The sequence below is a fragment of the Macrobrachium nipponense genome, chromosome 27 (assembly GCF_015104395.2).
Source record: "Macrobrachium nipponense isolate FS-2020 chromosome 27, ASM1510439v2, whole genome shotgun sequence".
Lineage (NCBI taxonomy): Eukaryota > Metazoa > Arthropoda > Malacostraca > Decapoda > Palaemonidae > Macrobrachium > Macrobrachium nipponense.
In genome coordinates, this window is record NC_087216.1 from 37,389,918 (window position 1) to 37,416,934 (window position 27,017).

Here is a 27,017-nt window from a genome sequence, read left to right on the forward strand (position 1 = left end):
GATTTTTTTATTACTTGTTTATGAAATAGTCATGATTCTTATATAAAAGTACTTAGTTTCCAACTTATAGTTTTGCGTAAAGGTTTCTATTTCCCTTCCTAGTATATCAGTGTCACTCAAGCTGGAACTGAAGCAACCACCAGTGGGGTCTGCTCCACTCGTATCTGTCACTGCGTCATTTACCGTCTTCATCTTACAATAAAAATCTAATAGCTCCTTCTACTCGCCTGCGCACCTGATACTGTTCTGTCTCACTCAAGCTGAAACTGAGGTGAAAGTTGTCATAGAAACTGGCAAGAGGAGCTGCTCTTCATTTTAGTTTTCTCTAAATTGCGAACGCTTTTTTCTGTCCGTCCGAACTTTTTCTTCTGTTCGCCCTCTGATCTTGAAAACTACTGAGGATAGGGTGTTGCGAACTGGTATGTTGATCATCCACCCTCCCATCATCGAACATATCATATTGCAGCCCTCTAGCCTCAGTAGTTTTGATTTCAATTAAGGTTAGTGTTAGCCATGATCGTGCTTCTGGCAACGTAATAACACAGGCCAGCTGAGAGTTTCATGGGCCGCAGCTCATATAGCATTATACCGAGACCACCGAAAGATAGATCGGTTTTCGTTGGCCTTGATTATACGCTTTACAGGAAACTCGATTGCGCTGATGAACCTTTGGCGCATTTTATTTTTGTATTATTTCGTTTTTGTCGGCATCACCCTCATCCCCGTTTTACTAGGTAACGGTCACCATTTTGTCCCGCCCTTGGTCGTGTCCGCGGTGCTTTCATGACAAGGTGCATGAGGCAATAAAGGCCTGCTAACCTTCAGAACGAAATAATGACGTCGCAAGTGACGTCATGCGTGGCAAAGTGACAGTAACACCTTCGCGAAAGCAAAATATTTGACGCAATTAAGAAAAAAAAAGGTTATCGTTGGGTGTGTAGTAGCTTCTGCCGCATTAGAACCTGTAGAATGTTCTTATTGGAATTTCATGACTCAGCGGTCCTTTTATTGTCCATCCAGGCACCATCAAGGAAATCGTTCAGGTCTTACGTAACAAAAAATGCAGATAAAAATAGCCGTGGCAAAAAATGGCAAATAGTGATGGAAGAGACGTGCGGTTCGTTTGTTTGAGAATGGCCTTAGGAGAGATCAGTTACCCTCTCTCTCTCTTTCTTTCTCTCTCTCTCTATCTCTCTCTCTCTCTCTCTCTCTCTCACGCATGAAATGATAAAGGAAAATAATTATATTTTGTACACGAATGGCCTTAGGTAAAGATTAATCGCCCTCCTTCTATCTTTCTCTCTAGCAAAAGGCATAAAAATAAGAGAAATGTCTTTCGATTAGGAATGGCTCAAAGCAAAGATCAGTCATTCCTCCTCTCTCGAAATGCAAGAGTGTTGGAAGCGTTCTATTTGAAACTGAGAAGAATGTTGTGGTTCCAAGTATCTCTTTTAGCGCGAAAAAGGCCTCTGGCAGGAATTAGTCATAGGTTTACAATCTCTCTCTCTCTCTCTCTCTCTCTCTCTCTCAGGAGTAGGAACGAATGAGATTAAGATTTCATAAGAAATCAAAGCATCTTTTACGTAAGAATAGCCTATAGCCTTAGGTAAATATTAGTCACTCCTAGGTAATTTTCCCTTTCTCTTTCTCTCTCTCACTCCCGACAAAGGGAAGCTGGAGGGTACTTATTTAGGAAAATGCAGAGATTTATGGGTTAATTTTTTTGTGTTAATTTCGTGCAATAGTAGAGTCCAGGGAATTCCCCGTTTTCTGTTGGGATTAGAAAATGGAGTCTGCGGTTTTCCTGTTCGTCGCATACTGTAGCGTCATGTTATCTTTAGTTTGATCAGCTGTTGACGGTCAGTAAAAAAAAAAAAGGAGGGTGAGACGGAGAAGGTGACTTGCTTGATGTACAGAATTATACTTGCAAGTCAATGAAAATGTGATGTAAGTGTCATTACTAATCTTCTGCTTTTTTATGAAAAGTTTTTAAGTTTTTCAAATAGAGAGAGAGAGAGAGGTGGGGAAATATTAATGACTTACTAAAGATAATATATATATATATATATTATATATATATATATATATATATATATATATATATAATATACATATTTGCATGTACTATATCTATACATAAGCAAATACCACAGGAATATATACACACACACACACACACACACACACACATATATATATATATATATATATATATATATATATATATATATATATATAAAGGTTTTTTTGCCACGAAGGAAAAAATGAAAAAAGCGAGATAGCCAAAAAATCTTTATTTATACATAGCATCACGTTTTATATACTTCGTGATCAAGTTATTCATATATATATATATATATATATATATATATATATATATATATATATATATATATATATTATATTATATATATTATGTGTAAGCGTGCATTATGTATGCATATATGTTGTGCGTGGTTTCTGTAATATAATGTAATGATAGAGAGCGTGAAGTATTTCCTCTTTCAAGATGGCATTTCAAGTTCCCGCTCTCAGCCAGCATATGACGCAACGCCGTCTTCGAGACTGTAAATAATTTTTGTACCTATGACGTCACGAACCCTTGACGTAACAGAGACATTTCCTAAATCTGTCTCGTTTTACGGTTCATTCCCTGAAACGTAAAACGGGCTTAAAAATACTTTTGCATGTGCTTACGTGAGTTGGATGCTGAAGTCCGCTAGACTTCATGAAAAATGGCTGTCAATGGCGTCCTTTTTTTTTCTACCTATTTTCTAACTGCTGTTTATGCCCAGGTTATGCGTATTCCATTTGTTTGGTATTCGTTTGCCGTTCCCTGTGCTTTGTTTTCTTAATTGTCACATTATCACCTACTGACGACTACGAAAAAGAAAAAAAAATAATAGAAGTCACTGCACATTCATCCTCTGCCTTGCTTAACACTCACTTGTTTCTGATTCTATAATGTCATCACAATCCTTTCTAATTTCTAAATCCCGTTGCTCGTTATAACCGACTGATCAAGTAAGAATTATCTGGCATGATAAGTGTTCGGATCAGTTATTTTGAATGACATGTGTGGATTAAAATAGTCCTGTAAATAAGAAAACTCCTTTGGATGGGCCGCCTTAAAATATGAGAGGGTGCCAGTAGAATTCAGAGAGGACGTATTAGACAGCATTACCTGATAGCGCTCCATAAGCAATACATGCGCCTTCTTTGGAGCTATATTGAAAATGAAATGAATGCCACAATTTTGTTAAATCTCCTAAATATAAGAGTATAACAAGCAGCAGGCCTCCAATTACAGTAAAAAACAAACTGTTCAAATTTTTGAAATGTTCTCTCTTTTGGTGGTATTCTCGGGTCACTGACCCATGACGATCAGCGAAAACAAAAGAACAATCGCCAACCGAGAGAGAGAGAGAGAGAGTGAGTGTTCCACTGCATACTGCAGTATCACGTGGCAATGGCTAGAGTAAAGGGCGTTGGCCCTCATGCGCATTCCGTCTTTGACAAGAGAGGGATATTATATATTATGTATATATAGTATATATATATACACACACACACAAACACACACACATACACATATATATATACATATATATATATATATATATATATATATATATATATATATACATAGAAAGATAGATTCGAATATACATACTGCAAACATACAATACAGAGGTGAAGTGAGGAAGATACATATGAATGAAAGGAGAAAGGCTGAAGCCGTTGATATAATCTGCGAATTATAAGGTGGTTAGAACTGGTAGAGTAGATTACCATCATAGGCGGTTCGATCGATTATAAGTATTTTCTGATGGTTTGGTCACTTGTAAAGAATAGATCTCTACAGGTTGGTGAAGAAGTCTATAACTCAGAGGTGTCAGGGGAAGGAGGCGAAAGGGACCCAGAGCAGAGAGTGTTGGATAATTGATGTAAAATGGGCATTGGAAAGGAAGGGCCTTAACAGCGAGGAAGCGTAAGACTGCAAGGGAGAGGAAAAGGTAGTGCGCGTGAGGAGGTTCTACTCGCTCCTTACAACCCTTCCGCTTGGTAGTGGCTAATCTTGTGGAAGTTTACTGCACACAAGGATTCATCTACGATTCAACGATTATTGTGCAAATGTCTATTATGCTGAGTTTATCTGGAGCCATTCACCCTAACTGGAACCACCACAATCGACTTGCTAGCAGACTCCTACATCAGTCCTTAACGCAACTGAAACGAGAAAATTTATGCATGGGATTTCGTTGGGGAGGCGAGATTTGTTGATTGAGAGAGAGAGATTGTATGTTTAATTTCCAGATAATTTTTTTTTTTCGTCTCCTAGACAAATCTTTACGCTAGCTGTAAGTAACGAGTGTTTATAAGTACCTCGGTTTTTAGTATGCTGTTGGTTTACTGCTCCCGAGAATACTGATCTACGAAGACCACATCTCACCTGATCTGACTACACCTGCCACCTGCATTGATTTGAAATCATATTGCTGCCTTGTCTGAGAACCGGAAGTAATCAAGAATTATAAAAATGTTTTAGACAAGCTTTAGTTGAAAGGAATAAATAAACTCGGGACTTATTCAGATGCTGCATCTCGCTGGGCGTATTAATCCACCAGGACTCGACATTATAATCCGGTATGTTCCGCTTTCCTTCCACGATTCCAATTCAAGACGTAATGACCGTTTCAAGATGAGCAAATTCTTTTGAAATTGTAATGGACAAATAGGCGGAGGAATAGAAATAGAGGATGCGACTATATTGCCTGAAAAATGTAATGCGGTGATTACTGAAATCGTTGCAAATTGCAGCATTTTCTTGACGAAGTTATTGATATGACCCCATGACATTGCTCAGTACAGAAACCATGGCTGCCAAAGTTGCAAGGATTTACATGTCGTACACGTACGAACGCACATGTATACAAAGGCACATATAGTATATACGTATATTGGAGAGAGAGAGAGAGAGAGAGAGAGAGAGAGAGAGAGAGAGAGAGAGAGAGAGAGATTCTTTATCGAGAACAGAAGTTAGATTGAAATATATTTAATATCCCATATAACGCTTAGATTGTAGATGCTCAGACGCCCTCACACATAGCCACACACATATATGTATATATATATATATATATATATATATATATATATATATATATATATATATATATAATATATATGTGTGTGTGTATATATATATATACATATAACATATATATATAAATATGATTATATAATATGATATATATATATAACATATATATAATAATATATATATTGTTATATATATATATCATATTCATATATATATATATATGTGTATATATATATATATAATATAATAATACAATATTCAATATATACATACATTTATGCATGTGTGTGTGGCTGTGTGTGAGAGCGTCAGAGCGTCTACAATCTAAACTTTATGATGGCATGTTAAATGTTTTTCAATCTATCTTATGTTCACGATGGAGAATGAATCTCTCTCTCTCTCTCTCTCTCTCTCTCTCTCTCTCTCTCTCTCTCTCTCTCTCTCTCTCTCTCTTCAATAAGATCGCCCAAGAAGAAGTAAGAGATCTAGAAATCAGTGTTCTGATGAGGGGCGGAATATTCCCGATAAAAATGGCCGATATTGATGGAAAGGGGCTCGCTAAGATCTAAATAATGAAGTTGGGTCGGAGTGGCAACACACTTCCGGAACTTTCTTTTAGTGTCACATGCCTTTTATGGCTCTACCATTATACGTTGTTGATATCCCCACATTTCACTTACATAGAATGGAAAATTCTTAGTGTATTTCTGTATACCAAAACAAAGTAATTTGATAGTGAATATTGCTTACTGTAATGTATGTAATAACATCTTTATTGGAATAAATAACTTTGACTTTGACTCTCTTCTCTCTCTCTCTCTCTCTCTCTCTCTCTGAATCATTTTAATAATTACGAACAAAACTATTAGTGATATACCGTAAGGATTATTTACACAGATATAAATCATGATACAATATCCACGAGTCTAAACAAACTCTTACATATTTTTTGAGATGAATAAAAAATAAGCCTTATGTTGCTGACAGCTTCCACATCTGCAAACTCGTCATGTACTTGCGTCATGGAGTCAACAACAGCATACTGATTAACGCCTTACAAAATATGTTCCAAAACGCAATTTCGAACAGTTTTCAGACATATTGCATAAGATTTGGAATGCAACAACGCAGCAAATATCTGGTCTTACTTGATGTGAAAAGCATTAACAAGCAAAAACATTTAAGAGAGAGAGAGAGAGAGAGAGAGAGAGAGAGAGAGAGAGAGAGAGAGAGAGAGAGAGAGAGAGAAGCGCTTCAGTGGCATGGTCGGTGTGGTGTTGGCGTACCACCTCGGTGGCCGTGAGTTCGATTCTCGGGCATTTCCTTGAGGTGTGAGAAATGTGTATTTCTGGTGATAGAAGTTCACTCTCGGCGTGGTTCGGAAGTCACGTAAAGCCGTTGGTCCCGTCGCTGAATAACCACTGGTTTCATGCAACGTAAAAACACCATACAAACGAGAGAGAGAGAGAGAGAGATTTGAATATTTTGTATCGTTCAACATAGGATGAATACGACGTACATTAAGATTTCGAGTGTATTAAGATCCCAAGAAATAGAAAACCTTAGCAAGATGACTTCTTTTGCAGTAGTTGTCTTTCGCCAGCCTTGCTTTTGGTTGACTCTGATGATACTTTCCTTCCTTCAGATTGGTGGTGACCTTAAACTGAAAATTTCAACTTCAGTGTGTAATATCTTGAGTGCTTACGCTTATCTTACTTTTTTTATTCCGTGTAGGCAATGGAAATACCGCAAAGGACACGATGAAAATGAAAGATAAAAATGAGTCTCTGATATAACGCAAGTGACCAGATGTATGATAACCTCAGACACCACAGCAACTGATGGCAAATATTTTTCCATCTTACCTTTAGTCGGAATCGGTACGTCATACCACCCTTATCCTGAAGAATGCGCCAAAGAAGGGAAGAAAAAAACAAATAACGACAGTTACTCACCCTCACGGAAGCCAGATTACTCACTGGAAATTTGTTGGCGGAACTTTTTATATACGCATTTTTTTATTTGATTCATATATTCCTTACTTTCTGTTTGAATCTGAATTAGGTTTACTGAATATGCATGTCTCCATATGTCCGTCGATGTGGCTTTGCGATAAACTGTTCGTAAAATAGCACATTGCCTAAGATATTATGTTGAGAATATAGTGGTTATATTCTGTATCTCTGTCCATCTCTCGATCTGCCATGGTTTATGAAGGAATATATATATATTATATATATATATATATATATATATATATATATATATATAATATATGTATATATAAATAAATAAATCAGTGTTACTGATTAGAGCATGGTTGCATGGAATGTAGGAAAACTCTTCATCGTTTTGTCCCCTCGCAGATCTCAGAGGCGTCTGCAAGTAAGCTGTGTTTACCATACCTTGACTCAAGGCTGGTGCGGCGAGGTTATCTGATCATTGAGAGCCCCAACCACATTCCTGCGGCAATTACGCGCTCTACTGAAGACTTCACTCTGCGACAACTATTATATAAATAAAAATAAACAAAGGAAAAAATAAAACAAGGCGTGTGAGGGAAATTTGAACGGTTTATTTTGTGACTTGGATGAACTGCGTTTACATTATGAAGGCAAAGGGTATCCATAAATATAACTGCCTTGTGTGTATGTCCGATACTCTTCTAATAATGAACGCCGCCATTAGATTTGCCGTCGTCTAGCTTGGGACAGCCTCTCACCACTAGGTCCCTATTTCAGCGTGTAGAATGGAGGACCCTCGGTTCGAATTTCGGCACGGTGCGTGATGTCCCTGGAGTAGGGATTTACCGTGTCGACCTTCCCTTACACAACAGTCAAGAGACATGTTAAAAAATATCACTTGTGTCATACTCTCCTGCTTAGCTTTATTGACTACATTTATAAGTTTATAAGTAGTAATGTTTAATATCATCCTGATAATAGCTAACTACAGCAGGAACAATAACAGTAAATGTCGAGTTCCAAAGGCAATAATAGTGCCACCGATTTTTATATTGGAAAAAAAGGTGAAGGATGGAAATAGAAGAATTTAGATAATGGAAATAGATAAATTTAAATGATGGCGACAGAGAAATTTAAAGGATGGAAATAGAGAATTTAAAGGATGGAAATAGAGAAATTTAAAGTATGAAAATAAATTAATTTAAATGAAGGAAGTACAGAAATGTAAAGGATGGAAAATGAGAAATTTATAGAGTGCAGATGGAGTTGAAGGATAGAAATACAGAAATTTAAAGAATGGAGGAAGACAGATTTAAAGGATGGAAATGAAGAAATTTAAAGGATGGAAAATCAGAGAGATTTAAAGGATAGAAATGAAGACATGTAAAGGATGGAAATAGAGAGATGACAGTGTATGCAGAGACAGTAATACAAAGACACTTCAGCAGGAAAATCAGATGAAATCTGCTGCCACGTAGTTGAAGAAGAACTGATTATCAGCTTCGTCATCAACCTGTCATTAGGTACGCCAAATGTCAGCTGATGTCTTAGACGTCCAAGAGGCCTCTTTATTGTGGTATCGTCATTCTCTCTCTCTCTCTCTCTCTCTCTTCTTCTTCTTCTTCTTCTTCTTCTTCTTCTTCAGTGACTTCGACATACCCTCTCTCTCTTCTTCTTCTTCTTCTTCTTTACTGACATCGACATCCTTCCTCTCTCTCTCTCTCTCTCTCTCTCTCTCTCTCTCTCTCTTTCTTCTCCTTCTTTATTGAAATCGACATCCTCTCTCTCTCTCTCTCTCTCTTTATTGAAATCGACATCCTCTCTCTCTCTCTCTCTCTCTCTCTCTCTAAGTGAGTTTATTTGAAATTACGAAATACACCCCTGTTGTAAGCCGACTTTTGAGGATTGCTGCAGAGACGGGGAGAGGGAGAAAAGACAGGAATGGTCAGAAGGCCGCCAATGTGTATAAGATTATATAATTGGAAACGGAAGGGCCTCTGTCTCTGTCTTTCTTTTTTTAAAACACATATCTCCTTTTTCTTCTTTTATATGGCTCACTCTTCCTGATCATCTTAATAGCACTCTTTCCCTTGTACAATGATATTCACCGCTACACAGCCACGCCACCCTCCCCCATCAGGAGTCCGGCCAAATATACATCAACACCCACTAGCTACTTGGCGTAGGTGCCGGGGTTTCAAGAAAAAAAAGTAACTTTTGTTCACCACATTGAATCATGTGCTAACCTTCAAGAAACCAAGTTGGCGCTGACAATGCTTCGTTAAGCACAGAATGAAAACGTGAGTCTGCTTCCCCTGGTTGGAGTGGCGGACTGGGGCTGGGAATTGCCGGTGTCTTATGCAAAGGGAAAATTCTCTCTCTCTCTCTCTCTCTCTCTCTCTCCTCTCTCTCTGTCAGATTTATCAAACCACTTCTTAGATTCTGGTTTGAATCAGCGTGCCTCTCAATTTATCTGAGATCTGTTTATTGTGTCTGTCAGCACCAGAAACACATTCTGTGAAGTAACATTTCGTATTTATATTAAAATTTGCTTATTTTGGGTTATTACCTTTTTGCGTTCTCAGTGTTCAAAACCGTCAGAGTATCAGCATTGCAGAAATGACTAGTAAAAATGTTCTCTTACAACAGAATGCCATCTAATAAAAGGAGCCCAGAAAAACCCAAAAATATATTTTGGTGTTTTTATGGGCTCCTTTTATTAGATAGCAGAAATATATATATGTGAATGTGGTTTCAAATTTCCGACTTTTATAAGTCCACCAGTTAAATGTGGTTATATAAGAAGGGTCACAAAGTCCTTGTACACCTTCCCAGTGCGCACACCCACGCACTTGCTGCTAACATGCACCAGGGAGAAATACACATGACGCTCCTGTGTTTAGAGCTGACTTTCGCCCACCTTCAGGCTTACCTGCCATTTATTCCGATTTCTGTCGACGGACAGATGAAAGTATAAACTGTATGAACAAGTTCTGAAGCGGACATCTTTCGCTCGTCCAGATGTATCTAAGAAAATACAAAGTTGGGAATATTCCTTTCATAGAGCTAACAAAACAGTCATCATAATTTAAGTGTTTATTGGGCTATATATTGATTAATATTTGGAAAACTGAGCAACTTCTTTAGTATGTCTATATATATTATATTATATACATGTACGTATGGGTATGCATGTAAATCAGCGAATACCATAGCACGAATTTCGACAGCAAGCGCTTTCCCACAATTCAGCAGAATGATAAAAAGTAAACAAAGAAACAGGAACCACCAATTGTCAAAGGTTAAATGAAAGAGATAATCCGGGATAATCTCCCTTTAGAACTAGAGAAAGGGTAACGATACAAACACAGAAATTATATAAAAGTGTATATACTACTTGCTTGTTTTATATTTATAAAAATCTTTTTTAATTATAAGAGAACAGAGCCTAAACAGTCCAATGCTTAAGTTGATAACACTACCATTTTTTTTACTTGATATTATAACAAGATTCAGTGACATTCCTTCGAACTGCGTCGTCGCACGGAACTGTGGACCTTGCCTACGTCGGTTGGCAGGCTGATCAGAAATGTGCCAATGATGCCCTTTTCATTTGCTCAGTTCTTGCACAACACTGATGCCGTTTGATTCGTAGTGCCGGGGATTTTCCTGTTTACCCATGCTATGTCTTATCATTTTTTTTTCTTTCTTCTTTTTCTTTAGGAATTTCATACATGCATCCAGAATCATCATTTTAGAGAATGCCTTAGTAACAAACCTTTGACATTAAAATTACTGAGCGACGTTAATGTTATAATTTAGGCTTCAGATTCCTAGGAATCTAATACATTTAATAACCCGGTAACTTTAGAACTTTGCACCTTTTAAATTCTGGTTTGTTGTCAGTTAGATCAATTAAATGGAACGCTTTCTTGTCTCATTCCCATTGCTTCTTGCACAAAAGTCCTGAGGTATCTAAGCTTCAAGGCAACAGCATGAATGGTTTTTATCTCTACATCAATAAACTACAGCCTGCAAATACTTAGAGCCTTAAAAAACGTACTTGAAAAACAGACAATTTAACATTTCAATAAACGAAAATATAACTGAACAAACAAACCAATATTAGTGGATTTTCGGAAGACTGAATCGGTGAAAATTCTATCACATCTATGGAGAGCTGAGTCAGGGAAATTCAAAATACAATTCCTTCCTTCCTTCCCATACAGTAAATTCAATATGGGGTACCAACTCAAGAACAAGTATAGTCACAAATATTTTCTTTAACTGGCCAAATAGAAAAATGGCATCATCATTTCTAAATCATATATATGCATGTATATATATATATATATATATATATATATTATATATTATAATAAATATATATGGGTGGTGGTTGTGTGTGTGGTGTGTTAATATATGTATATATATATATATATATATATATATATATATATATATATAGATATATATATATATATGGTGTGTGTGTGTGTGTATGTGTGTGTGTGTGTGTGTGTGTGTGTGTGTGTATTCTTTTTGTAAAATACTTGGTAATATTTTTTTTTCTAAACGATACCAAACTTACGCATTACAATAATTGCCGTTAAAACAAGATCAATTGCCTTTTACAAATAATCAGATATGTCAATGATTTTTGAAGCGGTCAGTGGAATATATTAAAAAACATCACACAAATCTTTGACAGGTACCTTTTCAAACGGAGATACATCAAAGCTAACCATATTAAGATAAGAATTCAAAAGCAAACTGATCAGTTTGTTTACCATGACAATTCTGTTCTTTATGTGTGTTTGAAATGCGTCCAGCTCTAAGCGTAAATGTTTCTACAAACCATTTCGACAATTTATACATCACTGAACTAAAAGATTTATTGATTTTGTGTGTTTACTACAGCCTACAAATACGGGAGAGAAGAACAGTGAGGTGTAACCAGTTTTACTGGGGGGTCATACTCCCTAAAAATAGATTTAATTTCGTATTGGCATCGTTATCGTTGTATAAGTACTGACCTCTTGAACAAATTACATAAGCATCAACGGGTACTTTAGTGGATAAATATTCAAAATTCACCTCAAGCAGATGTGAGAAAGGTAAAGCATCATGTCGCTTTTAGTTATCGTTCATAATTTTCAATTTCTCTTCCTCGTAAACGTTTACGCTGATCTTGATCACCTCGGCTGTTTACAAACATATCTTTACACTTGGCTTATCGCATTCGCTTGGATGTTTGGAAACCTTGCCTCCTTGGAACTCACTATCCTCCAGAAATAAAGGTATGCATCAAGTTTTCTTCAAAACCAAAATGAATATGTATGTACATATCTATCTATCTGTCTGTCTATCTATGTGTGTGTGTATGTTTATGTGTAGTTTGTTTGAATGCACATATGCTGTTATTAACGAGCGGGGTGAGAGGGAATGTCCTATTTCATTTACGAAAATGAGTTTTTCGGAATATGAGGTATAAGCAGCGGAGGCCATCTTAATAGTTCTTCTACTATTACCAGTATGATTAAAATTATAACTACTATAATGGATTCACATCAACCATGCATTTGATATCTAGGCCAGTCCCTTACGACGCTCCTGATTGGCTGTTGATAAGCCTATCACAAGGCTGGAAACTCTCAGTCTCTCTCTCGAGAGTTCACATAGGCAGGATGTATGTTCCACCTCTCCTCAGGGATACTTTTGAAAGACGTATCTCTAAAGAGAGGTGGAACATACTTCCTGCCTATGTGAACTTTCGAGAGAGACTGAGAATTTCCAACATTGTGATTGGCTTTATAATACTAACAATCCTAGTATTAAAAACAGTAATGTCAATGCTGTTAAAGATCAATGATTAAATGATTCATTAACACTCTCTCTCTCTCTCTCTCTCTCTCTCTCTCTGATGTAGAAACCTGGCGAAGAGATGACACTTGCTGACATTCTTCCGACCTTCCCAAGACAGCTACGATTAATATCCCTGTATATAACTTGCTGCATGGGGATAGCGGCCACCGTCTGGATTATGCTAATGTGCAAGTCCGTCAGGCATGTCAGGGTGTGATTAGATTTAACCATCTTCTCTCTCTCTCTCTCTCTCTCTCTCTCTCTCTTATTTACATAATTTTGAATATATGCTTGTATATATGTATGTATATACAGCTGCAATGAATTGAAATTATTAAAACAATTTGACTGAAGTTTGAATTACACTAATACAGTTATAGAAGGAAACACACACATTATATATATATATATATATATATATATATATATATATATATATATATTGTACATATATGTACACACACACACACACGCATATATATATATATATATATATATATATATATATATATATATATATATATATATATATATTTCAACAATAGATTCATTTATCACATTACTAAAGGTGAAAAAAATGGAGGACACAGTCTTTTATTTTTCCACCTGTGGTAATGTGATATATATAGTAATATATATTATATATATATATATATATTATATATATATATATATATATATATATATATATATATATATTATTCTGTGGTGTGTATGTATATACGTTTATGTGTATGTGTGTGTGAGAGAGAGGGAGAGAAAGATAAAGGGAGAAAAGCTGTGTCCATAATCAATCTGGAGCGGAGACGCCACCTTCATCGATCGTAGTTTCGTGTCTGCAGAGCTGTGCAGAACTCAAGAAATCGGAAACAGTCACACTCATGGTGATTTTCAATATGTATTCGCCTCACAACTCTCTTTACTGGTCCGGACGTTCTACTCGGCAGGAATTTGCTCAGCAAATGCCAGGCCTCTTTTGTTTGTTTCCACAAATTTGCGTGTCATAATGATGGTGATAATCAGCCATTGGAGGCTCGACGTATTATGATTTATGCAATGAGCTTTGTTTCAGGAGCCTGTCCAGGTCTTATCGATAGATAAACCTGAGGCGACTTGTAAATTAATTGTGTAGATCTCATTACATGGGGGCAAAGCAATAACTTGAAACATTATTCTTTCTTTTGGAGTTCACGGGGTTATAACACATAACGTATACCGCTAACTTCCACTTTACCTACTTTTGCTGCTCTTTTCTGATTAGTCATGTAATTAAGGGATCTAAATACTATCATATAATTCAGCTGCAACCCTGCCAATGTTACTTCAACTGCACTCCAGACTAATCAGACAATAGTCTACTCGTAACCCTCAAGACCTCATTAGAAATTCAAATGTTTTGGGTACCATCAGCTTTTGTACCTATTTTGTTACAACAACAACAACAACAACAACAACAACAACAACAACAACAACAACAATAACAATAACAATAATAATAATCTTTGGACTTCAATGGAGATAAAATACAAGACATAGTAAATATAAAATACGTAATGAAATCCAATAAGATGTTGAATCCTTCACATCGTACATTATGTATAACGAGCAAAATACTTTTCTACATTATACATGAAATGCACACTGCAATGAAAATGTCTAACTGTAATTATTGTACATCATCATTGGATAATTCAATATACATAAAATACTTAATCAAATCAAATATCCAATTCTTGAATGCTTTGCTTAAGGAAATAGTGACGTTTTCAGAAAAGGTGACAATAGGGCCTTCATCATAGCCCTCGATTCATTATGAGGCTCATTTGTCAGAGATTGTAGAGAGTCAACAGTACCATCACTCATTCTCTTGGCTCGGTGCGCTGTTTACCATGCTGCTTGTGTCAGTTGGTTTGGTGCACCCATAGATACACTAAATAGGGTCCTTTTTTTTATTCACTGGACCGTCTGATATTTGAATGACCTGCCAACAAATAATTGTAGAAGTTATGTGATCGTAAGTTGGATTTACGTCTGGCGCTTTGATTAAAAATTTTTGTTCTCTTCTTTTTTTTTTATTGTGAGGGTATGGGGGGGGGGGGGGGGGGGGGGGGGGGGGCGAAGGGTGGAGGGGGACGGGGGCTGCCTCATGCTTGATTCTGTATATCAGAAGTCTGGCTAAACTGAACAGTGGGGAGTTTTTACTCGAGAATGTAAGGTTCGGAGTTGCTTTGGTATTTACCCCGAAGCCTCTTAATTTCCTGAAATTATTCTTAAGATTTTTATTTTTCATTTTTACAAACGTTTTGGAGACCGTAAGGAAAACAGGTCTAATCGCTGTAATCAAGGAACACGACCCAGCGCTCCTTCAGCTCAAGAAGTCACCCCGTGTGACTTTGACTCTCGCCCTTGGACTCTCGCATGGGATACACAGCATACTGTAACAGGTTATGCTCAGGATAAATTGCATCAAGTACAGTTCGTCATAATACTTTGTCTCTCGCAAAGAGTTGGAAGATGTTCATTTGGGTGGTATCTATAATCCGGTCCCGTTCTCTCATTTGGCTTCTATATATTTGAGAAATAAAGCTTCCTAAGGATTCGTTCTCTTCCACGTCGTCTCAAGATGGTCACTGACTGTAGCTGACTCCGGCTGTTGAAAGATTATAGATATAACTTAATAACTGTACGATATCATATGCTATGATGTCTTTTACAGTTTTATTTATCTAAGGACTGTCTAACAATTAACCATAATAATTTTAAGCTTTGCAATTTTGGCAAATGCATTTGCATTTATTTCGTTCTATCAGATGGACGGCAAACGCTAATATATGTGCTGCACAGTTTTTTTAAAGTAATTTTGTAAATTTTGTTTTGTAACGAGAGATATGGCGAGATATGGTCATGTAGTGTTGTTTCTAATATATTCTCACATACACAATAACATTACACTATGTCACGATATAATTGTAGCGTTTATTAATGTTAAATGATACAAAGCAAATAGGTTTTCTTTTTTACAATCATCCTTAATCACTACCGGAACCACACAGACATGAACAAGCACACACACACACACATTGTTCATATTCCATTTATGAAATTAAACTTTGCTGTTACTCTAAAAAGATACGAAGTTCATAGAGAACCATCACTTTGTAGGCCCAGTCCAAAGTCTTGGCCTTAAAGGTGGGCACACCTGCAGGTGTGGTCATGGATTTCTCTTCATTTTCCAGTTTGAATCCTACTTCCCCATCTCTCCCAACCCTAAGAACATGACCTTTAGGCTTAACTGGTTGAAGCCTCAGGGTTGTTGGGACCTACCGTTTGTTTTGTACCTCTTATCCTTCCCTCTTGACTGTTGGTTGCTCTTGGTGTTTCGGCAAGTGAAGACAGACGTCGGGTTTCGTAGGTCGGTTCTCCAAGTCTTAATCCACCAGCGAGGAGGCGCCATTGAATCTGTCAGACTTCATATACTACACTTTCATTCAAGTTGCCTTCATTCGTGCTGATTGAGATTTACGCTCCTTTGGGCTACGGATGCTTTCACACACACGCGCGCGCGCACACACACACACACATATATATATATATATATATATATATATATATATATATATATACGAATATGTATATATATAATATATAACATATATGGATATTGTTTGTATGTATGTAATTATAAATATGTCATGTTTTTACTATTTTTACCAGGAGAGAGAGAGAGAGAGAGAGAGAGAGAGAGAGAGAGAGAGAGAGAGAGAGAGAGAGTTACTGTGTCCGATGCACAGTTCCCGTCTTATTACACAAAGTATCTTGACAAAATGAACAAGAGTCCTTTGGAGTCGAATCTTCAAGTGGAATACTCGTGAACAAGTTTGATTCTTTGTATCTCAGAATACAATGCGTATTTTCTTTAGTGTGGTCAATTAGAGATTCCGATTTACTTTTTTTTTCTGAACCGGGCGAGAGAGTCTCCAGGGACAGGAGGTGAGACACAGGTGAAGACCGTAAAGACAAACATTTGGCACATCCCACCGGGGATTGTAAGGTGCTTAGAGGGACTGGTGGAAAAGGACAGGGATTAGATTCGAAGGAGGAAGAACAGACAACGATACATTGATGAGTGTTGAGAGAAGAGGAATTGTGGGACAGGATGGAGAACGAAAGGGGAATGACGTATGTAACATAGAGTTGAAATTTTGTGTATTTCTAAAGCCAGATTATGAAAATGATTCAAAATCCATATATCATCAGTAATCAGATGCTGAAATCGGACAAGGGTACGAAACGAAAAAGGCCTTACTTGGTCACATAAACTGGACCAAATGGGGTTCCCCATCCTCACGCGCCATCGAACTCAACCTAACTGAGGGGCAGACCCTCCGGTTCTCACAGGTTGCGCAATTGATTTCATCATGCACCTTTAAACTGGGCCAGATTTGTCAGATCAACTGTAGATTTCGCGTTACGAAATGGCAATAATTAAAATCTGTTTCATATTGAATTTATAATTTTTCCTCATCAAAAATGGCTGTAATGTAAGAGATGGTTGAGAAAGTCAGTTCCCACCCTAGTGACGTTACATAACTCGAAGATCGAACCAAGGTCCCCTCATTTTGCAAACTTAATTACGGGCCAATTGTGAGAGAGAGAGAGGCTGGCCCCGGTCTAGACGTGTGTGATTGATTACCAGTAGGTCATCGTTGTTACACAGAAAAGAGAAAACATGTTCACACATTGCGTTTTATTACACAGTGGTGTTAACTCGTATCAAAATGTATAAGGCCCACAAGTAATTTATTTAATGACTGGGGTTTGAGCATTAAAAGTCGGTCTTCAAAGATTTTTCATTGGTTAACAATAAAAAATATTATTCTATTTGAGTATTCCAAAGAAATACATATAATTTTATAGCAGTATTTGTTGAAAGAATTATAATTGGATTAAATAAAAAATAAATATCTGTATATATATATATTATATATATATTATAATATTAGTAATATTATATATATACATATATATATATCTTATATATATATAGTTATATATATATATGTATATATATATATATATATAATATATATATATATATATATATATATATACTATAGCTATCCTATATGTATATGCTTGAAAATATCACGGTAAATGCACATGACTTCAGTATTTAGTTGTATATAAAAGCACATATATTTATATATATCATATAAAATGTGTTGGTGTGCACGTGTATGTATATGTGAATGAATGAAATATGTTCGCAAGAGGAAATAAGAAGAAGAAAAAAATCCCGACTTCCTACCAGCCGCCCACACTTGCTTCCCGATTCTTCCACCTTTTACGAAACCTACTCTTGACCAGCCTTGTAGCACCTTCATTGCGATGACCTTGCACATGGCGAAATAATGCACCCGGACCTCTCCGTCCATCATTCAAGCGATGTAAGTTCGCCCGAGATCGCCTGCGATAATAGCTAGTTAACAATACCTATGAACGGAACTGCTAACCTCCGGAGGAAATACCTGTAAGAAAGAAATGTTTGTATAGCTGATATATATATATATATATATATATATATATATATATATATATATATATATATATATGTATATATATAGCGTGTGTGTGTGTATGTATGTATGTATATATATATATATATATATATATATATATATATATATTATATATACAATATACATGTATGTATATACACACACATATATATATATACATGTGTATATATATATTCCTTCTCTCTCTCTCTCTCTCCTTTGGAAAGCCAGAAAATAATTTTATTTCATAAGTACTTAATCTCAGGGCGAACCGTTTCACCCACACGGTATTCAAAGCGATATTCGATAATCACTTCATTAATACATTTCACCCGCGACCTTCCATAGCGATTTCTCACTTGGTTAACGTGTATTGCGAAAAAGGAGTTATCTCCCCCACTCCCACCACTACTCCTACTGAACTAACCACCGCCCCCACCCCATCTCTCGTTCTCCTACGCTGAAACTATAATTTGTTTTTATAGTCTTGACCTACAGGCATTAGCTGAAAGGGGTAAGGACGGAGTGATGTTCCCGTAAGGGGAATTAATCTGCTGTTGTTTGTGGTTTTCAGTTTTTTTTCTCTCTCTCTTCGGCATTTACAAATTTTTAGGGAACATTTTTCTACGCAGTTCTGATTGCGGGATCATTCTTTTGTTTACCAAATATATTAATTGAAGGAACAAAACTTAAGGAGCCATGCACGGTATGCCAATGCAAAAAATAAATGCCCGACAATCCCGAGAGAGAGAGAGAGAGAGAGAGAGAGAGAAATAATGTCAAGCAGAAGTGAACCATCATTTAGATGTATTAAATGAAATTCCTAAAGCCCACTCCATCTTTTTTACCCCCTCTATTTCCATACTAGTGACCTCGCCACACACCCACACAAGTACAAAGGGCACATCAGCCGTTTTTGGTAAAGGTATATAGTAAACTTTTTTCAACATTATAGAACCTTATTTACCTGCCTCCTATTCCCATATACAGATATCCACGTCACAAAAGTTTTTTTTTCTGCACTTTTCTTTTCTTTTTAAGTGGAATTCCTTCAACCAGATAGAAATCGTCAGTTCCTCCCATACTATCGTCGGTGACCTTGTCACGGGAAAAAAAAACAATGATCAACAATTGACTTACACAATTACTATTTGTACGTAATCTAGCCTGGCTTCAAAATTCCCTTTAATCTGAAGGGTTGGGGGTGGGGCGTTGAGCATCCTTGAGAACTTGTGGCTACGAAGTACAACAACGGAAGAACATGTAGATCACGCTCCGGAATGACCGCGTAAGCGTCTGGTAAAGAAGGTTGAAAATCTCTAGAAATCCCGAGAGTTTCCCCCCCTGCAGACTCTTCTCCTGATCCGTCATCTTCCTCCGATCGCCACCCACGGGACTTACTTCCGAAATCGACCCCCTCGATCCGCCTCCTCCGGAAGTGTCGGTCGATCTCTCAGCCTTGTGCGGTTTATGTTGCAACGGCTAACACCATAGTTACTTTTTTTCTCTCCTTCACGAATATATAAAGAGACGATGGCCACGAACGCCTTTGGTTTCCGTCCAGGAGCCGCTGCGGGAGCAACGAAATTGTGGCCGACGCATTTTCCATCGGGACCAATTAGTTCTCACAGGGAGGTTTTTCGCTCGCTACTGCCTGCGTAGTGCCTCCGGCTGGAGATTTTCTTGTTCCTGCGCTCATTCAACATTCAGCTGGTTGTTTGTTATCTCGTTCTGGTCGATTAGAAAATACAGAATATACGTGACAACCTATCGTCATAAACTGTATACAAACTTGTTTTCCAAGTTTTGTCAATGTTTAGTGCAACTGGACTGATAGTCGTGTGACACGAATTTTCAGAACTTTTCGCTCATTTCCCGGACGAGGAAAGCTTTTGACAGTCATCAGCTGAATGAATGAATAGATGAACAGTTGATATAGTGGAATTGCGTATATCAATCATCGCCGCTGGTTGCAGGGCATCGCCGCATCTCGCGGGCAACAGAGCCCAGTCCGTTTCCAGGCGGAACTTTGCACCGTAACTGATGCAGGACTTCAAACTTGTTTGTTCTGGGAATCTAGAACCGAGATTGTTCAAGATAAGCAGATTGTTGCAACAGTTGGATTAGATTAAGTACTAAGGTATAAGGGTTTTTTATTTCACACGGAAATAAAAGTAAATTTTGATCATTACTATTCGCAAATAATAAGAAGAGGGAAATAAACATAAACACTGAGTAGCATTCTCGCCAAATGTAAATCTGTTTACGTAAGATTGTCAGTCATCTCCTGTTTTGCAAATAGAGCAACGTGGGTTTCGCTTGCGCATGACTGTTGCATCAGTAGAATCTTTTGCCACCCCAGCTTGAGAGATCAATCACGTGCGAGTTACCACCAGTCACATTTCTCCTGTCTCATATTACTGGTTTCCTTCACTAACAACGATCGTATCATTTACGCCAACGATAAGACCGAATGCTGTCATAATAATAGGACTGAATTCTAGCGATAAATTCCACGGGACCACAACACACAATTGCAACATCAACACATCGCTGGGCGGGTGAATGAAATTCCTCGCAGGCCCGTCGCTACGTCACGCCCCTCGAGGTCTCTGATTGGTGGAATGCGTGGGTCTGTCTGCTGTGCGTGTCACTCGTGCGGTATTTAAAGCGGAGAAGAGGCAAGTTCAATATCACAAGTTTACTAGACTTCTCCTTCCACACTAGGCGCGGTTCCTCGGTGTGGTGTCTCCGAATCAACTTCACGTTATCCATCCAAATGGCATCACTTCAGAAGATATTTTCTAGGATACGTACGGGAACACTTCAAGACAACTCATAGCAATACGCCCCCGTAGTATCCTACTCATCAACTAGTTACTAAACACCATCTCCAAGTAACTATAACTTCAATTTAAAAGAATATACTTATCGTCTACTGCTAACCCGGTAGTTGTCTAATCTAGTCTACGCCTCTTCGTCTACACGTGAGAAGTCTTCTGAATTTCGCAACTTGAAGGAGTTTTCAAACTTCGAAAGAACAAATCTACAATCCTAATCGCCTTTCTACGCTACTCTTATCTTCAGCGGTAAATCTTGAACGTCGAGTACCATGGAAGAGAGAAACTTCTTGGTCTTGGCGCAGAACCGCCAGTTTCTGCCCTTCTACAGCGACTCGCAGAAGAAGTGGGCGGAACCCTTCTATTTCATCCAGGCCGCCGACACCCAATTCGGCATGCACGCATCCTACAAGGAGAAGGACAGGACTCACGGCTGGAAGGAGGAGATCGCTTGGAGCAAGCAAATGGTAGCAGATATCAACGCTATGTACCCTAAGCCCAAGTTCTTGGTTGTGTGCGGTGACCTGACCGACGCCTTCCCCGACAGTGAGCCCGAACAACACGCTCAACAGGTCACGGACTTCAAAAAGGTGTTCGCTGGTCTCGACGTCCCCTTGGTCTGTGTGTGCGGCAACCACGACGTCGGCAATACCCCGACCCCCGCCACCATCGAGGGCTACAGGAAGAACTACGGCAACGATTACTTCAGCTTCTGGTGTGGCGGCGTTTTCTTCATCGTACTCAACTCCCAGTTCTACGAGGACGCCTCCAAATGCCCTACCCTGGCCGTCGAGCAAGAGGACTGGCTGGAGGAACAACTCGAGATCGTCAGGAGGGAGAAGCCCCAGCACGCCGTCGTGTTCCAGCACATCCCTTGGTTCATCAACAACCCTGAGGAGGACAAGGAGTACTTCAACATGGAATACAGCCTCCGCGCGGAGATGCTCGAGAGGTTCCACTCCGCAGGTATCCGTCACATCTTCTGCGGCCACTATCACCGCAACGCCGGAGGATTCTATAAGGACCTGGAGGAGGTCATTACCTCCGCCGTAGGAGTCCAGCTCGGCGACTTCCAGCATGGATTCCGCCTCGTCCGGGTCTTGGAGAACCGCCTCGTTCACCAGTACTACGCCCTTGGCACTGCCCCTACTCACGTGCATCTCCCCAGCTCGAAACCCCTTGCACCTGCTGCCCCAGCCGCAGGCTCCACGCCCTTGCCCGCTTGGTCCTACACCTCCGCCGCCAGCGCTGCCACGCCCTCTACGAGGAAGACTTCTCTCGCCCTGTAGTCAAATCCCCTTTGGTATATTTAAGTGTGCTTCGTGAATGCAAGAAGTTCATCAACGCTTCACTCGGCTATTATACAATGCTGTGATTGAAAAGAGGTCTTGTTGATTCATTGTAATTCATTGATTTATTCATCACCACATTTCACATGATCATATTATTTTATCTTTTATATTATTCAGTGTTATTGTTGACGTTTGTGATACGTAAATTTCACAACCTATTTTTATAGCCATTAATTTTATATCTAATTATGAGGTTTTAATAAACGAAAGTTATAATATTTATTCTCCTTCTCATTACACCCTTCGTCTGAAATTGAAATAAAAACAAAGTTTGGCAAAAAAAAAAATAAATAAATAAAAGGCGAAGAGCTCTAGCAAATGGAAACTTCTTTGTTGGAAGTATACATATTTCTGTTTCGTATTTATATTAATTCACACCAGAATTTTTTCAGAAATGTCATAAAGAAATGGAGTATTCATAATAACAAGAGTTCAAAAGGTTGACGCTTAGCTAACATTTATTGATAACATCTGAAGTCCTTGACATCTGTAGTATTTAAAATTAAAGCAACTTTAAAAGGTTTAGGAGTTTTCTTATAAAAATCTGTTAACTCGAATATTCAATGACAATTATGATAAACCTAAATATTCATCGTCTTTATAAAAAATGTTGAATGTACCCCTAAACTATTTGTCCTCTGAAATGTGTAAATAGTTTTAAGAATGGTCTTTGCTGTGAGAGGTAGAACATTTTCCAAATTACATGATAGAAATTTGAGCAATGTCCCTGGGACGTTGACATGAATATTTGCCGCCATCTGTAGTAAGTCTTTTACACGAATATAGTAATGTTTATAGCACTTCCATAATGATACTCTGAAAACCCATAACATTAATAATTACGTAACGACCGAGTCGCCGAGCAGCGAACGGCCATTGAACAAATAAATTGTGGTGTCCTCAGTTTTAACCCACAATGATTCGCTCGCCTAGATTATTAACATCGACCCGTAATACTGACTACAAACCTTCATTATCTGCCTCACACTCGCGCACACAAGCGCCTTGAATGGGATTTGGTTTCAAGATATTGTCTGGCTTCTGATTTCCAAGTTTGTACAGCTCTCTCTCTCTCTCTCTCTCTCTCTCTCTCTCTCTCTCTCTCTCTCTCTCTCTCTCTCTCTCTCTCAATATATATCAACTAGAACAGTTGTTAACGAGTGTTTAACTCTGAAAGAGGAACAGTTAACACCGACCAACCCGAGTACGAATAACTTGTTCTTTGGTCTACTAACAGCAACAGGCCCAAGTTCCAGTCGACTTAGTACGGTGAAAGCGACGTATTCTTTTCGACTCGGGTGTGCCCATTTGTCAGTCTGGGAATTCTGTATAAACTAAATGAATAGATTTCAAGATAATTTGAAACGAATGGGCATTAAGGTAAGCAAGTTTTTTGTTTACGAATAAAAGCTGTTATTGACCTTGAAATTCAAGCCGAGTTTAACGGCGCCGGGAGAACGTCGATGTTTCAGCTCTTTCAGGAGAATTATGATAATGTGAGTACGTAGAATAAGAGTGTTCATATGTATTCCAAGTTTAACGTGACGTCGTCCAGCCCAGGGAGAGCCCCCTCACAATTGGCCCCTACATAAAAATGCCATGGAACAATGGAACAGTTTTTGACGGTATAGGAATAATAATGATAAATCTCCCAGCCGTGAAGTTTATCGAAATGAAAGCCATACAAGACGAAATCCGTTCGCAGTCGTTCGACAGCTGACATTGTTAGATTAAGAAATGTTAATGACACGACAACGGCTTCGTCTGAAGATTTCTTTACGGGAAAACCGTGAGAAGTTGAGCCATATTAGGGAATCATGAAGGTAAAATCAAGGGTCCTAATCGCTCCCTGGTTAAAGTTTTACCGTTGCTGCCATGAAAGTCTGGGTGTATTGATTAATGCCCTTTACCTACGTTGTTTATAGTCACAAAGTGTTCATGAAGATTTTTAATGTATACGCACGGCAGAATTTTGCTGCTGATTCGTCAGTCACCAGGAGCTTAATCACTAATACTAAACCTGTTAGTAGAGGTTTTAGCTTCAGTGTGATACATTGTCAGTACTTAGTTAATAAATTGATATTGTATCCTACCTTAAATTTTTCTTTAGTGTGGAGTTAAAACGTCTGTAACATTGCTTCATCAACATTATATATTCACTAAAACTTGCCGTGTATTTCAACATGTTAACAGTTTGTCAAAAAGTTACTCTTCGCTTTTAATATAAAGAAGAAGAAGAAAAACAAGGTACATTCTCGATTCCTTATTCGGTACAGGTCTAATCGCAAGCAATGCATCTTTAAGGCCTCATACTTCCTGTTTGAAGTGATGCATTGCTTCGCTCGTTTGTCTGTAGATTATTACCAAGAACTAAAGTGTCAACAGGTTCGAGTGACACCTAACTTTTAAACCTTCACCGGCCATCAAAATAGAGAACATTAACCAATCAACGGATTGAAAAGTCTTGATAGGTCGACCTTACCTGTTATGTAGTCAAGCCTGTTAGCCCGTTAAATATCCTGGACGTGTCAACTGGATACTAAATAGTAGTGAATCTTGCCTTTAAGTAGTCTTGACATGTCAATTGGATAAGTAGTCGTAACTTGTCAACGGAATGCAATATTCTACTGATCAACACGTTAAAGTTGTCTAACTTCTCAAAAGGTTAGGGCAGCATTGAAATGTTAGCTGAGATGAATTGTTCGACATAAGAAGAACCGAAATGGTTAGAAATGTGAAAGTATGAAGTGGTAAATTAGGGTAGGGTAATTAAAGGCAGAGTTAACTGTGTTTAGGCTTTGTTCGGTTATGTAGAAAAAAAGATTGCCTGTCGTGTGGAAAGTTTACAATTTCGAGGGGTGTGGGGCTGGGGGCGGGAGGAAGAGGAGGAGGAGACCAGGGAACAATTGGACAGAATTGTTTAAGTGCCTGCTGTTGTGGAAGTTTATCGTATATGAGGTTTATCCACTACTTGGCAGTGAAAGTGTGAATGTGGCCACTGCTTAATGAGGGAAACAGTTTATGTTAAGGAGGAAAGAATGTAATATATATATATATACTATATATATATAAATATATATATATATATATATATTGTGTGTGTGTGTAACTATCAAGGGGGTCATACATAAAGGAAAAGGCAGTATCTTGATGGCAATTATGAAGGCTTACAGCTAAATGACCTGTTTATAGTATATATATATATTATATATATATATATATATATATATATATATATATATATATTATTCGAGTGATTTCAAATGTAACTATTTCAAGAAGGACTGAAAATAGTATATGACAAATTTTCCGTTTTGAATTTTAAGCAAACTTGCATCTCCTCGAATCATAACATGGCAAATAAATATTGACTCATTCCATTAATCTCTTTTCATATTTGTAAGGCTTCGCTCTCAGAAAACGATCTATTTTTACACCGAAATTCTCTCTCTCTCTCTCTCTCTCTCTCTCTCTCTCTCTCTCTCTCTCTCTCTCTCTCTCTCCTTACGTTCGTATACTTAATAATTTTTTTTATTTAGCTTTCTGCTGAATAGATGCTTTAGAAAATATCCACCGAGAAAGACGTCACTAATGTGTGTGTGCGTGCAATATATATATATATATATATATATATATATATATAATATATATATATATATATATATATATATAATGTGAGTGTGTGTGTGTGTGTAGGTGTTTCAGAGGAAAAGTGAGAGTAAGACGTTTTCATAAAAAAATATATGTCTATGCTGGAAATCAGCACTACGCAGTTAGTAGTTGTAGACGCTATCCAGTAATATAATCAATGATAAGAATGTCATTCTGGTAAGATTTAGTCCTGGTGAACTGTAAATATTAGAGCATCAAATATCGTCAAATTACCTAAAAATTAACCATCTTTATTATCAGTATTATCATTATTCGGCTAATCGCAGAGACACATCAGCATTACGCCACACATACGTCATCATTTAAAAAACAATCGAATATCCAGTTAATGTTATGTTAAGTATAATATATTATCGTTATTATCATTGTGTACGCTCTCACGCGAAACACACGCAGTTTACAGCACATAGAACAAGGAGTGAATCTTTATGGTCGCATGAACAGCTTGTCGAGACACATTATGCGTTATGTGTTTCTTCAGATATGAAGGAACTTACGGAATAATGCTGGCCATCCATGAAACTGTTGAAACTGTGGATTTGTTGGGTTGGTCTCTTCACTACAAAATCAAGTATGCAGTTATGAAAATGAATACTGCAGCAACATGAACAAAAACAAGACGTCAATGAAATGAAGCAACAGGCAGTCATCATAACAACGAA

The 27,017-nt window shown here is 37.8% G+C and overlaps 1 protein-coding gene and 1 long non-coding RNA gene across 2 annotated transcripts in view; both read left to right on the forward strand.

Annotated features, from left to right (window-relative positions):
• LOC135201031 (uncharacterized) overlaps positions 1 to 27,017 on the forward strand; it is a 145,385-nt gene that overhangs the window by 67,333 nt on the left and 51,035 nt on the right. The gene's annotated exons all lie outside the window — the stretch shown is intronic.
• On the forward strand, positions 20,727 to 22,905 carry LOC135201028 (serine/threonine-protein phosphatase CPPED1-like). Its single transcript, XM_064229873.1, has one exon. It carries the CDS (start codon positions 21,604 to 21,606, stop codon positions 22,618 to 22,620), a length of 1,017 nt encoding a protein of 338 aa, XP_064085943.1. The 5' UTR covers positions 20,727 to 21,603; the 3' UTR covers positions 22,621 to 22,905.